General features: G+C 41.3%; 1 protein-coding gene across 2 annotated transcripts in view; it reads left to right on the plus strand.

The window, feature by feature from the left end:
- The first annotated feature begins 2675 nt into the window (after positions 1-2675).
- The window catches only part of slc24a4b (solute carrier family 24 member 4b), a 43675-nt gene continuing 28432 nt past the window's right edge, over positions 2676-17918 (plus strand). Inside the window, exons 1-3 of one of the 2 annotated variants that reach the window (XM_074615201.1) lie at positions 2677-2889; positions 2986-3497; positions 12646-12753. In XM_074615201.1, the coding sequence (XP_074471302.1) occupies positions 3341-3497; positions 12646-12753 (265 nt within the window). In that variant the 5' untranslated portion in view covers positions 2677-2889; positions 2986-3340. Of the gene's footprint in view, positions 3498-12645; positions 12754-17918 lie in introns of both variants that reach the window. The other variant, XM_074615202.1, reaches the window with a different exon arrangement.

A 17918-nucleotide genomic window follows, 5' to 3' on the forward strand; every position in this document is an offset into this window, starting at 1 on the left:
GTCTTTATGCTAAGCTACGCTAACCATCTTTATATTTAAAGTGACAGACACGAGCGTCTACTCATCTAACTCTCGGTAACTCTCTAAGCCTATTTCCCAAAATGTGGAACCATTTCATTAAAGTTCTTGCAAGTGGAAACATCATCTGCTTTTAATTGCACGGGCCAAACTAATAAAAGTTCAGTAATGGGGAAGCGACTTAATTATTCCGTGAGCGGTCTATAAATACAGCTGGGTAATAACAGAGGAGATCTGCATTAGAGCAAACAGCGGGGCGGCGGCGGCGGCGGGGCTTTTCTTACCAACACAAAATTTTACAAACAAACAACTGTGGATCTCTCCCGTCTGTGTGTTGAGGGAGGAAACTGTGGATAAAAGAGATAATATCTTGGGAATACCCGGTCTGTTTGTGGTGCATTTTCCTAAATTATCATAATAACTTGTATCAAAGTCCATACTGGATCTTTCCACAGATTTTTTGGAGTCCACAGGGTGTCCAATTATTTCCTGTAACTGGAAGTGACAGCTCCAGGTGACAACAGCTATAACACCAAATAATAGGTGAGCAACGACACCTGAGCTTCAGCAATCACACGGAGCCTCCAGGACTCCACCGAGTCCTCGCCTGGCCCTGTATGGGTGACACATTTGCTGGGCTGCCAACTATGAAACACTAATTAGGGGTGTAGTGGCGGCTAAAGCCAGCTCCACTCAGCATTTTTAAGCTGACATATACATTTGTGGAAAATTCATGGCATATAAAAAGTGAGGCTTTTTTCTCAATACACAGCAGAATTATTTTTTTTTCTTCCATATAATAATTGTTTGATCTGATTTTACCCTCATTTAATTTACCACACTGACATAAATAGAATAGAAAGCTTTTTTGTCATCGTATTAAATACAGCGAGATTCACAGTTTGCCACTTCTGGTCAGTGCTTTAAAACAAATACTTGACAAGACTAAACGAGGCAGATAAAACATATAACAGGTAAAACACACACAGTTATAAAGCACATAAAAACAGAAAAGTAGATGTAATAAATAAATATAAACAGAAGTGTTACACTAGAAGTATAAAATATAAAAATAGATGTAATGTAAACAGAGGTAATTGTAAAACAGGTAGGGTAGATGTAATAAATAAATAAATGTAAACAAAGGTAGTTGCACTTGAGGTGTATATTGCATCAACGATATATTGCACAGACAAATGTATTTTACATTCAGTGTATTAATATTAGTTCCCCATTACATTATGTGCAGCTGTTTGTGTGAAGCTATTTTCTGGAAGGACCATTATAATAAACCTTTAGGCAAAGAGGGATTATTCCATGGTTTGGAAAGGAGGGGATGCCTGTGAGCTTGAAGATCTATGACCTCAATTATTCAGCTTGATATCAAAATGAGGAGGGCAGGTGAGTTGGAGGCCAGTTATTAAAGGGACCCAGAAAGATATTGGATTTCATAACAGCAGTTGCAGCAGCAGCAGCAGCAGAGATGGTGGTGAGATGGTGCAACCATCCAACCTTTGATCTCACGGTGACGCGCAAATAAAATTTCAGGAGGTGATCGATGTGCACTGTGGAGGGGGGTTCAAGGTGGACAGTGTGGAGAGATATAGCAGATTATTTTTTGTGCACATGCTGTCCTCGGGAAAGTTAAAGGGGCCCTGTCTCGTAGGCAGTGGCGGCCGGCCAATAGAGGGCGCTAGGGAGTCACACACAAAAAAACATTACTACTACTAATAATAATAATAAAAATTATCTAAATTGTCAATATTTGTGTTTTAAATATGGAATGCACCCAGTAATATGTGTAATTTGATTGTAATGTGATTATATTTTGTATTAATAATCTGAATCTGTAAAGTAACTAAAGTTGTCAGATAAATGTAGTGGAGTAAAAAAGTCTAATATTTCCCTCTGAGATGTAGTTGAGTAGAAAGTAGAGAGTAGCAGAACATGGAAATACTCAAGTAAAGTAGAAGTACCTCAAAATTGTATTTAAGTACTTAGTTACATTCCACCACTGAGTACATTTTATACTGTTGTGTTTTTTAAAAGCATTGTTTACTCTTCCTGTTGGAATAAAATAATTGTTAATTATTTAACTGCAAAGTAGTAATGTGTTTTTGATACCTTCACTTTTTTTTGCATTAAATCATACCGGGATGTTTGCTGAAATTGATTGGATGTGGCACAGCCCCACCAATGAAAAAAGTCCACCTTACGGTGGACAGTGGAGAGAGATGGCAGATTTTTTAAGGTGGACAGTGGAGAGAGATAGCAGATTTTTTTAAGGTGGTCAGTGGAGAGAGATAGCAGATTGTTTTAAGAAAGCAGATTTGTTTAAGGTGGACAGTGGAGAGAGATAGCAGATTTTTTTAAGAAAGCAGATTTGTTTAAAGTGGACAGTGGAGAGATAGCAGATTTTTTTAAGGTGGTCAGTGGAGAGAGATAGCAGATTTTTTTAAGAAAGCAGATTTGTTTAAAGTGGACAGTGGAGAGATAGCAGATTTTTTTTAAGATAGCAGATTTGTTTAAGGTGGACAGTGGAGAGATAGCAGATTTTTCTAAAGTGGAATTTTTTTTAAGGTGGACAGTGGAGAGAGATTTTTTTTGTGCACATGCAGTCCTGCATGGAAAGTTAAAGGAGCCCTGTCTCGTATAGGTAGAGGAGGGCATGCTGGAAGCAAAAGGGAGCTCTCTCTCCTCTCCTCTCTCTCATCTCCTCTGCACTGAGCTGAGCTGAGCTGAGGAGGATCCATGTGAAGTGGGAGGCGCCCGAGCAGAGCTGAGCTGAGCTGAGCTGCTGCACGACTGCTGCCGGTCGAATCCAACAATTAACCTTGATGAGCACAGATTGTTTGCACTTAACAGTTGCAGGTGCGTGCAGAGCTGTTTCCACGGTTTTATATGGCTGACGCATTTTTATGCCAAACACAAAAACTACACGGATATTTTTTCTCTCTCTCGGGACAGGATTTTGCAATGGGAGGGTCTGATGTTCATCCTCTTGAATTCAGGAGCTGAATTGATTTGATTTGGAGACCCTTTATATGGGGATTTGACCACCTGCATCTCTACAAGAAGAGGGAGGGAGGAAAAAAACGGTTCCCTGCTTCATTACCACCACTCTCCAATCTGTGCACCCTGGAGGACGGCTGGCTTGACATGATGAGGAGCACATCATCCCGGCTGTGAAGAGGCTCAAGCAGCAGCAGCAGCAGCAGAAGGGTGCAGGTTGCAGGTGCAGTTTCTTCAGCTCTTCAAGGACGCAACATCACACCAAACCAAAAAGTGGCCGCCGAGCTGAGCTGAGCTGCGGAGGAGGAGCATGGAGCGGGACGACACCGACACCGTGTCCAAAAAGACAATAATGGACAAGATATTTAAAGTTCGCAAGAGGAGGGAGATGCTTTTCGTGCAGGTGTGCTTCATCTGCAGTGCCCTGTTCGTGGCGTGGAGCATGTCGGCGCTGCTGACCAAGACAGGTGAGTGAGAGGTGGTGGTGATATGGAGAGGCTGCAGGGAGCAGAGGATGGAGAGCAAATCTGCAGTGAAATCCTGCACAACACTTCTGCTTAATTGTTATAATAAAGCATCAAACAGAAACCGAGGATGTAGAGGAAATCTGCAGTGAAATCATGCACAATCATGCTTTATTGTTATAATAAAGCATCAAACAGAAACACTAAAACAGGCCTGTGCTTTAATGTCAAGGGCAGGAGATGTGAGCAGTATATTGGTGTGCATTCTCAAATAGGACCAGGTCCAAAAATGCGATTGCGATGCCTCTTGATCTTGATTGCATTTACATGGAAGTTTGTATTAAAACGCAGTAGCATCACTCTGAGAGGATAAAGTCAGCCGCACATGTTCTATTCTGAGGTGACAGTGTTTCTCTGGTGTCTCAGTCTGTTTGTCCGTGTATATGCCGCAGTGTGCGCGCCGTGGCAGCGAGCTGCACGTTTTTTTAATTTGAGAGGAAGGATCATCATCACATGCACACCTCCAATGCTCCACATGCACACAGAAAGAACCGATTCCAGAACCGAACGGCACCGTTCGGTTCTGGAATGTTTGCGCTTTTTTTTCTTTTTCCTTTTTTTTGTTTCGGTCACACTACACACCGGAGCTCAGGATGCTGGTTAATGCCGGCATCATCACACACCACCACACACACACACACACACCTCCATCACGCTCGAGCATCCTCATCATCATCATCATCATCATCACGCTTCCAGGTTCCGCATGGCCATCGAGGGATTGTGATTTTTACGCAGAGGCCACTGACGATCATTTAAAGGGGGGGATACACACATACACGCACACACAGACACACACACTGACACACAGACACACACACGCACACAGCCGTGTACTTCTATCTTTGTGAGGACCCTCATTGACATAATGCATTCCCTAGCCCCTTACCTTAACCTTAACCATCACAGATAAATCCCTTACACTAACACTAACCCTAACCTAAACCTAATTCTAACCTGGACCTTAAAACCAAGTTTGAACCCCCAAACAGGCCTTTGAAGGTCCGTCCCAAAGAGAGGACCGGCCAAAATGTCCTCACTTTTCCAAAAATGTCACTCTGAAGGTCTAAAACTCATATTGGTCCTCACAAAGATAGGTGTACAAGAACACACGCACGCACACACACACACACTGCTGGGATGCGCACTGAACGTTACAATATTCATAGATGCTCGAGGTGTGCAAACGGCTCAGATGCCTGATCATGCGTAATGATTCCCCCCCCTCATGCAGACACACACACACACACACACACACACTCCGAACAACATACTCCCTCCCCATGCACACATGTCAAAACTCTTCATACCTTCAGGCCCGTGCAAACACTGACACGCAGAGCATCCCACACACAGTTATGTAACGAGCAACCTTGACATTTTGCTGGTGATGGTGGTATCTTGACACTCCACTGGGATCAGAGGTTAACTAGACAAACAACACCCCTGGAGCAGTGATGTTCATGTTAAAGCAGCAGTAAGTGGAATTGGAGCAAATATGATTTTTAAAAAAAAGTTATTTTTTATAATATAAATATTCTGACTGTAGTGCATGAGACAGGTAATCTGGAAAAAAAAATCGTGTGTCCTCCGGTGCAAGATAAATCAACCAATCAGAGCCGAGCTGGAGCCTTGCTGTCTCTGAGCAGCTGTCAATCACTCGCAAACTCCGACCAAAACGGTCAAACTAGGCAGCGCTGATCAAATATGAATCAATATTCTGTTACGTTAATGCCTTTCTCTCCTCAAATGTTTTCAGAAACATCTTGTAGTGCACGGTTTAGCTGTAAAATGAGAAAGTTTGTGACCCGGCAGACATGTTGAGAAATACTAAGCACCAGCCGGAGCACAGCCAATAGGAATGCTTCTCTCTCTGAAATGACCTGTGATTGGTTAAAGTCTGCCGTCACGGAGCTAGATTATTTAAAGCCTGAAAACGGAGCCATGATGAGGTGCAGAAGTCTCTCTCAGAACACTTGAATATAATATTTTTGCCCAATGATGCCAAAAAATGTCTACCTTCTGAAGCTTTAAGGGAACAACTAAACTGCGCAGTGCCAACATAGTGTGTTTAAGTCATGAATTATTGCCTGTGGGCACGAAAGAAGAGGGTTCGGTGTGTTTTCTCCCCCGTCAAAGTGCTTCTAACCCTCAGCCCCTATCCTGTCGTGGTGATGTGTCCATCTGCAACCACTTAGGCCCCGGGAGCTGAAAGCAGCTGTAAAACTCACCACAAAACTACTGCCCGACTATCTCTAACTGATGTATCGGGAGTTTTATTAATTACATTAAAAACAACAAGAGGCTTAAAAGATTATTCTGGAATGATATCATACAGGCGAGTGCAAATCTCTTATCTCCAAAGGCAGGCACTGGGAGCCAAAGTAAGCCCCCCTCTGTCGCTAATGGCTCGCCTTTTATTTATTTATTTTTTTTCATTTTAATCAAGTTTGTCCGACCCACACGGTGATTGTCATGTGGGGGTATTTGACAGTGAATTTCAGCCTGCTTGACCAGCGGCGGCGGTGTTGGGATTTCAAGGTGACATGCAAGAGGAAGTGTTTCAGAGAGAGAGAGAAGAACAAATCCCCTCTGAACCCACCGAGACCCAAAAAGCTCACCATAATGAGATCTGTGTAATTGAATAGCTGTGGCCTTCTCATCTTTCATCCATCACAACAGGAGCACGCATTTGTCATGTCACAGTAAAACCTGTGCCATGTGTTTGCCACCCATTTGATTGATAGTAGTATAAAGGGGGGGGGGGGGGGGCAGTGTTGATGTGCTGAATGGTCCAGATGGATGGGATTTGATGTACTACTCCTGGGTTACATCTCCATAAAGAGGGGTGGGGCGCGACATGCTGTCGTGCATGCTGATGCTGTTGCTGCGTGTGATGGAGCTGCGTCTGCGTGTGGGAGAAACTAGAACAGGTGTTTTATGTGAGCAGCGGGGCCGGGCTCGGCTCTGACAGGTAGCCGCAGCAGACTGGTCGTCGGGGGCAACAGGAAGGTGAATACTCGTATAAGGAGAGTGTCTTTTTAGAGAGATTGATGGATGGGTGTCCTTGGTTTCAATCGCCCTGCTGAGCTGATTGGACAGAGCTGGATGATGACGACATTACTGCTGCTGTGCCATTGTTGCTCGAACACTCTTCGTCTCCCCTCTTGCGACTCAATATAGTCTGATAGAAGTGTGCTCGCAGCCTTTTTTTTTTTTTTTATCCCATTCTTGAGTTCATTTCTTTGTTTCCGCTCCAAAGTAGCGAGTAGATTTAGTGCCTCTTTAATGTGACTGTCAGAATTTCAGGTTGGCCTCATTGCCGTGTATGCCAAGCAGAGTAGCACGCATACGATGTGCTCATCTTTAAAGTCCCTTTCAGGCCGTTAACCTTCACCAACGCTGAGCAAGTTTAAAGGAACAGTGTGTTACATTTCAGGCTGTTCTCATACACTGCTCGTAGCTATACCTACTAAAAGTAATGCACTGTAATTTGTATATATTCCATGAAATCGTGAACCAGGAAGTAGCGACAAACGCCGCGTAGGGAGAAGGTCCAGTGTTCGTTTCAAATTTCAAACCAGAAGTCAACGTAGATTTGTCATATAACTTCCGTACTTAAGTAACGCCACTTCCAGAGTTATTTTAACCCAAACCACGATTTTTTCCCTAAACCTAACCAAGTTGTTTCCTGTGAAGAAGGAGCTTAGAATGAGTTGTTTATATCTACATACGGAGAAAGTTTCAGTTTGTTGCAATCTACAACTTCACCGCTAGATGTCGCCAGATCTGCAACTAATGATTTCCGTTATTGATTTAATCTGGCGATTCTGTTTTTAAAAACAGTGGAAAATGTTCATTGTGATGTCTTATGGTGTCTCTTATGGTGATATTTTCAAATGTTTTTGTCTCTTTTGGACCAACAGTCCAAAAGCCAAAGATAGAAGACTTAAGAAAAGAAGCAAATATTCACATTTAAGAGGCTAGAACGAGACAATATTTGGCATTTTCGCTTGGAAAATGGCTCAAATCAAAATAGTACACCTCTACTGTTGTACTCCATCAGCCACTAAAGATGCACTGACCTCTTGACCCCAGCAAACATAGAAAGATGTTAATTTACTGTAGCGCTAAAACTAACCACTATTTTCACCACTGATATTTTAAATTTACACTGTCAAAATGAACAGAGGTTTATCTCAACTTCTTAGACTCCAAAGTGACCTCCATTTATTTAAATTTATTAGTATGACCGGCAGCCAAAGTATTAAATGTATAAAACTAAAGATAGGGAGGGGTGTCTTTGTATTTTTTAAACTCAAGAGTCACTTTATTATCCCACAACTTTGGATTGGGCTTCCACCAATAATACTGCATCCATAAAACACATTCTACATAAAAGACCAGGGTAAAACAAGAACCATATCCAAGGACGTAGTAATAAAACATACACTGTCGCTAAAATACATAAAAGCGCTGCCACTGGAAAATAATCAATCAATAAATAAGTAAAAATAAAGTTCTGTGGGTTTCTATCTTGACTTCATCCTTATTTATTTGATCTGCGTCGTATTAAATGTTTTTATTGAAGTAGGGATAAAAGAGACAACGTGGTACCTCGTCCCAGGTGGTAGTATCTGGTACTTGGTGTGTTATTTTGCTGCTCGTAGGTCGACTGCAGGGATGAATGCCGTCTTACACCGTTTTATCTTCCATGCAGTTTTGCATTTGGTTTGTACTTGAATTGCACAGAGAGGTTACCAAAGCCTCGTCTGTACCTCCGCTACACCTGTAAACAAACTGAAAAGGATGTAGTAAACAGTTGACCTCTAGTTTAAAGGTGTTCTAAAACATTTCATAATTACAGAAACCAAAGCAGCTGGTCGATAGTTGTTATTTTCCTTACAAGATGCTTTTTTTTTGAGGAACAGGAATAATCACAATAAGAGAAACGGTATGCAGGTTCAAAGACTTCTGGTAGATTTCTGCCATCTCTTCACTGCATGAGTTCAGCAGGAGCCCAGAGACGCCGTCGGGTCCAGAGGCCTTCTCAGGGCAGCGCCATGAAAACAGTCTCTGTACTACATGATCAGTCAGAGAAATCAGCTGTTTCAAACGTTGCATAACGTTGCGGCCTTCTCATCCTTGTTTAGAACACTTAGAGACATTTTAGCTGATACCATGTTCATCATAAAATACCACAGTTTTTTGTTGTTCATCGATGAGCAGTGAGTTTCAAATGCCTCCTCCTCTTTCCTCCTGACCTTCTTTAAATGATTAAGTTCCACACTCTTAAATGCATTTTTTTCCCTTGAACTATACACTTTTTAATTTCTTTGGAAATAGTTATAATACAGGGTTTGTTGTTTGGGTACATGGTCATCTTCTTCTGAGTTAGCACATTACAGAATTTAATGTAGTCTGTGGTGGTGTCTGTTGCCACTTCTAAGTCCAAACTGTGAGCAGGTCTCTTTTAAAAACCACTATACTTGAGGCCTTTACACACCGGCAGCGTTTCATCATATTTTTTCGAACTACTTTCACTTTCACACCGAATGCAGGTGGAAAAAAGCAACATACAAGGTACATTTTTCAGAGCTTTCGCACCACGAATAAAGACATCGACCAATCACGCTGTGCGGAACCAGTTGAGATGCGCCAACAAACTTTATTACTCCTTTCAACCTTGACAAAGTTGGCACATTCCAGATCCACTCCTTCCGTTCTTACCTTTTACACAATAAAAGCCCTTTAGAAATATAATATTCACAGGCGAGTATTTCACATCTTTGTGTCATTTATTCTTCACGCCCCCGGTGCGTAAAGGCCTTTTATACTGGTCAAATCTGGACCAGATTATCCCAGCGAAGCCAGAGACTCTTTAAGACACGGTTTCAGATTTGTAAAGCCTTTATTCTATTTGAGAAAATGCAAAAACCAAAAGGGGAGATTTAACTTCTTATTTCACATCTGGACCACACAAGGTCTCTTTGAAAAAACACAATCCTTAGACTAGATTATCCCAGAGAGGCTAAAGATTCTTTAAAAAAGTTTGAGATTTGTGAAAATACAAAGAGGGTTTCAGACAGCATTACGGCTTTATCTTAAATGTCTAACACGCTTTCACAACAGCAAGTTCAATTTCCCTTAACGTTCCCCTTAACTGCTGAATCGGAAGCTAACTTCAGCGTTGTGAATGGAAGGTAGAGGTGGGCTGTTTGATCTTCGACGTAGTCGCTGTCCGTGGTTGTACCTGTTTGTCAGGTGTAGTTGGTGATCGGTTGGGGCGGAGCAGAAGGAGTTGGTTTCGGGTCTAGCGTAGAAGAAGTTCCCAACAGGCTGGAGTCAAGTGGCATTGTGTTTTAAGTTCCCAGACAATTAAGCTAAAACGGTACTTTTAAGAATCACGTCATCGGATAAACATCGAAGAATCTGTCTTTGTGTAGTTGTGGTCAAGTGATTCTGCAGATAACAGCCGGGAGAAATTGCATTTAGACGGACCGTCATGCAAAATTTCCCCCCAAAAATGAACAGTCCACCGTGTCCGGGTGTAAATGTGAAACAGCCCACGCTCTACACATAGCTCTTATTGTTATATGTGACAACGTGATCATCTCTTGGGACACATGTTCCCGTGCCCTCCCCCGGCCTTAACACTGGACAGGGTTTTATTGTGAGCGTTGCTAGAGACCAGAGAGGAGTGAAACTGAGCTGGTTGGTGAGGAGGAACAGGTTGGAGCGATGACTGGAGGGTTTTGGTCTTTTGGATTGGAGAGCTGTGGGAAGCAGCTGCAGTCGCCTCGTGTCCAGTCTGTTTGTCCAGCGCCTGCTGATTGTCAGGCTGTCCAACTGTACTGGATTGAAAGCCATTTAATGAAGACATTTCTGTGTCAGTGCACCAAACATACTATTGGGTCCAGGTAGATGACTTTAGAGAAACACTAGCTGGAAGGTTGGAGAGGAGAAAATGAGTAGCGGTGCCGAAAAATTTAATTTGAATTTGTCGGCAGATTCACCAACGTCTTTTAAAGGTGATAACATGTTGTTGTGTTTACAGCTTGTTTGCCGTCATCAAACAACAACAAAGATCAGTTTACAAAACTCTGTCATTTCAACTTTGAAAGATATGTACTGATACGGCACTAGGCATGTCAGGAGAACCGATATTTCGGGACCAAGTGGATGCCAAAATTCTCAAAAGGTGACGGTACTTGTTTTTCTACAGTACTGCAGGTACCATAAGTACCGTCAGGGCTCGAGGCAAACGGCGGCTAACATCCAAGATTGGCACTTTGCAGTTTCTAATTAACTTCAAACTAGGGCAGAAACTTAGTCAATTAATTGATAAGTTAATCAACCAAAAATTAATCTGCATTATTTTAATAATCTATTAATCGTTTAAGTCAGTTTTAAGCAGAAATTTAACACATTCTAGAGTTTAAACTTCTAAAATGTGAGGATTTTCTTTGTCTTCTGTGATATTAAACTGAATATCTTTTGTGTTTTGAACAAAGTTTATATCATAATTTTGTTATTACAACTCTGACAATCCACTGCACAAATATATTTGGACTGATAGATATCACAACCACCCCCTCACCCATGACAACACCCAGAGGGCACACAACTAAAACCACGCAAGGAAAACAAGTGTACAAAAATAATTAAAAAAATACATACAAACAAATATACAAATAAAAGAAAATAAACATAGTTAAAAGAAAGAAAATAAATAAATAATGATACATTGTTAGGGGTCTAGAACTCTTTTGTGTTTTGTACAGAAAAAACAAGCAATTTGATTACGTCACCTTTGGCCTTTTAATAAGTTGTCTTGGCATTTCTAACAATTTTCTGATAATTTCTAGACCATATGATTAATCAATGGATGTTCCTTTGTGTAAAATCACCATGAGTTCCACAGGCACAGTGCACCAGGGATAAACCTTTGTGTGTTCAGGAAAATAATTTTACGTACACATAGATGTTCAAAAGTAGGACATTGGAATATAAGGTATTAAGTAGATAGTAGGGCTGTCAATCATGTTAGTCGCATGGTTGTATAGGTAATCGTGATTAATCACACATTTTTTATCTGTTCAAAATCGACTTTTAAAGGGAGATTTGCCAAGTATTTAATATGTTTATGAACATGGGAGTGGGCAAATATGGTTGTTTAATACATTGTCAATGCATTGCTTTTATGTCTGTGTTCTTCAAATTTGTTACCCTTAAAATAGTCTCCTTTGTCTTAACCATGACTTCCAGGAAGTCAGTGCTAGAAGGGGAATTAGTGTGTGAGTGATCATACGGACACGTTCACATGGTCAGGGTGACAATTACAGACACCGATCATGTGAGTCCTCTGCTACAAAGTCTTTCCCCAGTCATTGTGTAACCTACAACGAAAAGCCAGACAGAGGTAGTCTGAACAAGTTGTACATGAATTAAACACAGACCATCTGTCCTCAGGGTGTTCCCTTGTTACCGTTTAATCATCCTGCAGTCAGTTACCGCTTTGTCAATTCAACATTGCGTTCGTGCGGTGACATTTTATGAAAATTTGCGACTTCAAAACGCCGCTCAGCTCACTGCGTATGATTTTTTTTTACATAATAGATTTGGGACAGCAGTTTTTTATGTCCTCATTACGGCGGCTTAAGAGCAGTTTAATGAAAAATGAAACTTGTACTTGCTCCTCCTCCCACTCTCCCACCCGAAAACCATAATGGCACAGCAGCTGCATGTTGATGTGTTATTGCTGCTGCCGCCGGATGAAAATGTCATATCTACATGAATGAAAACTTTTAAGGGATTAAAGAAAAAGCCACCTTGTTTGGATTAATGATCATGGATGTTTTAGGTCATGAAACATACTTTGTGTTAGAGCAGCCATGTTAGTTTTGCTGTTTGTTTTTTTACAATGTGCAAAATGGAGTTTCAAGGTTTCCCTGCAGCAAAAGAAAAAAGCTTTTAGAAGCGTTCCAATAGATCTTTAGCATCAGGGCTGGGAACTTGCATACTTGGCTACAAGCGTAGACACTTTTATTCATGTTGAATGTATAATAAGTTGTTTTTGTTTCTGTTGCAGGCCATGGGATGATCGTGGAGGGACATCCGGACATCGACCACTGGGGGAGACGGCTAATGGCGTCAGAACCGGACAACGAAACGGAGCAGAAGAACTGTTCAGCGCCAGGTATGCTGTGAGATTAAAGATGCACTAACCACCTTTTTATATTAACAATGGATTAAATGATGTGTAATGTGAAAGAGGACGCTCACAGTGATGGACCAACCAGAGAAATATCACAAAGCGTTTTAGTGTCCTTTAGTGCATTGTTTTGTTTCACGCCACACAACGTTTTCCCCAAAAACACCCTGAATAGCCCACTACGCTATACCTGCCCAGCACCAAACGGCAGACAGATCAAGTTAATGACTATCTGGTGAACGCAGCGGAGCATTTAGAAGCTAAAAAGACAGACGTTTGCCTCAGGATATACTCTATATGTCTTGTTAGGTGCCAGCCAGCAGCACTGCTGTCAGTCCGTCTTGTGTTTGTCAATTTTACTAGTCTCCCCAGGAAATCTGCCCTCCCATGCATGAACAAAACTTTGCACGTAGGTCCAGTCCTATGCCAAACTTCATCAACTGGCTTTGTGCTTTGCAACTTCCACCAAAATGTAGTTCAAATGTTCAGATGCTTCAACCTGGCAGGAATTACGAAGTCCATCACTCCTATTAAAACTTATTAAACCTATTTCCTCCCACATTTTTTGCTCAATTGACACCAAACTTGCTGCATCTTCAGTCTGTCCTCCATTAACCATTTAGACAGATTTTTGATTTATTTCAAATTGAGCCCACAGTGCATCAAAATGTTTTAGTGTAAACAGTACAATCTCCAATATTCATGTAAATAAATGAGAACATTGAGGTCATGTGAGATGTAATGTGGTACATTTCAGAATTTTTTTATTAAAAAACTGCATTTTTTACAGTATTTTGAATTCTACCCTCATGTAAACCATCGCAGTCAATGGAAATCAGGGATTTTTAAACATCAGTTTGTTTCACAATCAACCTTCATATAAAAATAAATGACAGACATCTCTGTGTTGTCTAGACGAAGTACGCAAATTCTCAGAATTTTGTCTCAAAAACAGAATTTGTGACGCACAGTCATATGGTGATGTCATCGTGTGAAGTAGTAGTTTCCGCTTGGCGCTCACCAAGATAGTGACCTGCCCTTGGTGTCTGAGGTTGTAAGTTTGAGTCCCGATTTAGGCAGGACGAACATGCTAATGATAATGGACCCTTCTGTATTTCTCATGGCCCCGACTCAAAGTTGCACGGCAGCTATAATATTCATACAAGTTTTGATGATGTTGATCTTTGTGCAGCATCTCAGGGCCTGACGAATACAGTCTTGAGATCATTAGAGACACAGAAAACTCTGGGTGAACTCTATTTAATGGGGTGTGTTGTTCCAATCCATCAATAAAATTGTAGGAAAAACTCATAATCGTTGTGGAGTTTTTGAGATGATGTGCTGCTTTAATTGAGCCTCTATTGTTCTGACTCAGTTTAGAATACTTGCGCTGCAATAAGCACTGAAAGGGCTATTAAAAGGGTCAGCTATTGATTATGTTACAGCATCGTTGGTACACTTAAAGGAAGCAGCATTCTCTATAATTAGTTCTACTGGACTCGATTGCTGACAGTTCCACTGACACTGCTGACATCTGCATCAGGCTACGAAAAACATTAAAGTTTCTCGTGGTTTTGTTGATTGAAATGCACCGGCAGGAACGACAAGATGTCATTTGAATTTGCCTTTTTGTGTTTTATATCAATGGTGCATTTGAGCTCTCTGTGATCCTGCATGACTCAGAGAGATATCATTAAATTAAAGCAGCGAGGGTTACAGGTTTAGTCTCATTAGTATCATCTCATGGAAAAATATCAGGTACTGTGATTTTAATTGGCTGTACAGGATGTAGGAACTACCTGCTCTTACTATTACAAAAACCTCCTAAATATAAGGTCATAAAGTGGAAATGTATATGTAAAGGAGACCTGTTGAAGGAGGATTATTAAAGGAGAACACCACCTAAATTGAGAAATCCAATATGTTATTTCCATAGCCTAGGAGAGTTCGATCAATATTTGTGAACCCAGGAACCTGAAGTAAAGGCTGTTACACACCGGCGGGTGCAGGATTAATTTGCACGTCAATATATTTTTTTGAACTGTCGCTTTCGTCATGAGTTCTTTTACACAGAACGTGAATATTGCGCGCCAAATAAGCAATGTACTTTTTGGCTGGACTGCAGAGGCCCAGCACTACGTACAAAAGTCTGTCACTGAGTGAGTGAAGTTACACGATTGGTCGGCCGAGGGGTGGAGTTTCCTCATTGGCTGTTGCTCTTTTATGCCCCCGGTGTGTAAAGTCTCAAACTTGAGTAAGTAGACGATGAATGGGAGACTGATTTTGTGGACCCACAGGATGTTTGTTTTCTATTTTATACCCATATAAACTTTATTTTATTGTATGGTGTCAGTTGTGAAACAGAAAATGTACTCATATACTCAGATCATTCCCCTGGGTGCTCTCGGTGTCATCTATAATATATCTTTCCCCATTCAGAGTCATCATCACAAATTTGAGTATTGGGGTCTAGTTTTTGGATTTAGGAGAGAGTTGTTCATGTTTACTAATATTTTTGGGACTTTCTTAGACTATAGGAATAACATGTATACATTTTGAAAACCGGCGTAGTTCCCCTTTAAGCCCTGAGAATAATTATTTTGGTGCAACTCAATATTGGGATTTGTGTTTAGAGAGGATGACACCAGGGCACAGACAATTTAGGAAGTAATTTAAAAATGTACAGGTTTTATTTGTGGCATCACAGAGTGACCCAGCGAGGACTAACTGGCTATTACTTCATTACTGGTCACAGCAGGCGGAACCCCTCAGGGATGAGTGAATCACTGGTGCTGTAATCTGCTATTTTTATATATATATATATATATATACATATATAAACAAGCACAACAAACATTTTTTACACCCCTGACTTTGAACTACTCAGTGTTGTGACCGTTTGAATGTGAATTTAGTCAGTCACAGTGGGGTCCTATTGAAATGAGCGCCAAATGACAAGATTATGTGCTTGAAGTTTTCCTCCTAATCCTCCAGGATTACCCTTTTTTTTTTTTCCATTCAAATGTCTCCCGCACCGGAGGCACCAGACTGTACTTCACATTCCACACATTTCTCATCGGCTCCTTCCTCCGATCCAACCGCCGCTCTGCCTCGTCACTGTGAGCTGATCATATGACTCTTTGTTCTCGGGTCTTGGGTCTTGGGTATCGTGAGTAATCCTGTCATGGATGCAGATCTCAGGCACCTCAGCTGACCGGTTGTTGCTCAGTTTTGGTCAGTTGAGGGCAGTTATGAGTTGATTGTAGCTGAATACTACCATGTACTGTAGATGCTACTTTGATGTTGCCTTTACAGTAGAGCTGCAAACATTAATCGATTAGTTGTCAACTATTAAATTAATCACCAACTCTTAAATTGATGATCAATTAATTGGTTTGAGGAGTTTTTTTAAGAAGAAAAACCCCTCAAAATTCTCTGAGTCCAGCTTCTTAAATGTGAATATTTTCTGGTTTCTTTACTCCTCTATGACAGTAAACTGAATATCTTTGAGTTGTGGACAAAACGAGACATTTGAGGACGTCATCTTTGGCTTTGGGAAACACTGATTGACGTTTTTCACCGTTTTCTGACATTTTATAGACAGAACAACTAATCGATTAGTTTCGCTTTCACTTTTACAACGTAGTAGGCGTAGTAGGCCCCTAATGACCCACATCTATGGTGCTTATAGTGACCGATAACGCCTGTTTAATGGCCTGATAACAGTCGAATCGGTCAGCTTTTCACTCACCAACTCCGTATGTAGAGATTCAGAAAACGCAACACAAACCTTTCTAAAGCTTTCAAAAGAAAAGTAATGTTACATAAATCATTTGAAACACTTGTCTCTCAGTCTGACTGACTACAATTAACTTATTGTTCATGTTGCACTTGTCACGACAAATTATTGCTCACGAAACATCAAGTCCCATCAGGGAAGACAAGGAAGCGTGAATCAGAATGGATGTTCATGCCCTGTCAAAAATCTTTCCAGCATGACAAACTTGTTTACCATCCACACAATTTCTAGGAACAGAATAGACGTCTTTTGGTTCCCAACTCTCACAATAGCTGAGGAAATTGTTTATGTATCACAGATTGTCCTGACTCCCCCATGCAGCAGTTGTTTGTCCAGAACTGATGATCCAGCAGCGGACCAGTGACGGCACTGGTGTGCACCCCTCCGGGGGGAGAGCAGCACTAACCGCGGATGGACTCCGGCTCGATTTGGATGAGAATTATTATTGGAGGCTTTTGGTTTTATGCTGAGTGTGTGCAACATCTGAAGCTCAGTTTAATTAAGCCGCTGTTTGTGGGCTGCATAGATTACACTCCGCCAGCTTTGGTCTCTCTGCCTTTTCCTCATCATTATTTCTGTGATCAGCGAGGGAGCCCTTTTTCTTGGTTCACGGGGTGCTAATGTTGTTTTGCTTGTCCTGAGACTTGTGCTGCTACAGGCAGCCATTCATCATAAGTCCCTGTTTTTATTGGCCGTTCAGTAATAACTCAAGGTGCTGTCCAAACAATTTTTTGCTCCCGCTTGATTGCAACGCATGCTTGTAATCTACAAAAGGCTAATTCACACAGCAAAGGGCTGATACAACCTCTGGTTACTCTTTATTTAACCGTCACATGCGGAGCTTGAGTCATACCAGCCCTTGAGATCCATTTCCTCTGTCCCATGACGAAGGGAACAAATGCACTTTTTAACAAGTTGCCATAACTGCTTGGAACAAAAGTAATTGCTGTTTTTATTTTTTTTAAGATTATATTTAGGACTTTTTCTGCCTTATTAGATACTGATGAATATAGGCAGGAAAGGGGGAGGGAGGGGACGACCTGCAGCAAAGGACCGCGGGTCGGATTAGAACCCGGGCCGCTACGGTAAGGACTCAGCCTAGGGATGCACCGATCCGACTTTTTCAGTCCCGATAGCGATACCTGGGCTTTGGGTATCAGCCGATACGAGTACCGATCCGATACCAGTGTAAAATTAATAAGCTGTGTGCCTCACTGTCTGGAAGTGACTGGGATCAACACCAGGCTTAACTCAAACATTATTTTCTTAACTTTGGGAAACAAAATGTAACAGATGAACACAGAGATATAAATGTACTGAATTGCATTTTCACAGACAAAACCAACAATAC

This window comes from Sebastes fasciatus, chromosome 18 (genome assembly GCF_043250625.1).
Source record: "Sebastes fasciatus isolate fSebFas1 chromosome 18, fSebFas1.pri, whole genome shotgun sequence".
In the NCBI taxonomy this organism is placed as follows: domain Eukaryota; kingdom Metazoa; phylum Chordata; class Actinopteri; order Perciformes; family Sebastidae; genus Sebastes; species Sebastes fasciatus.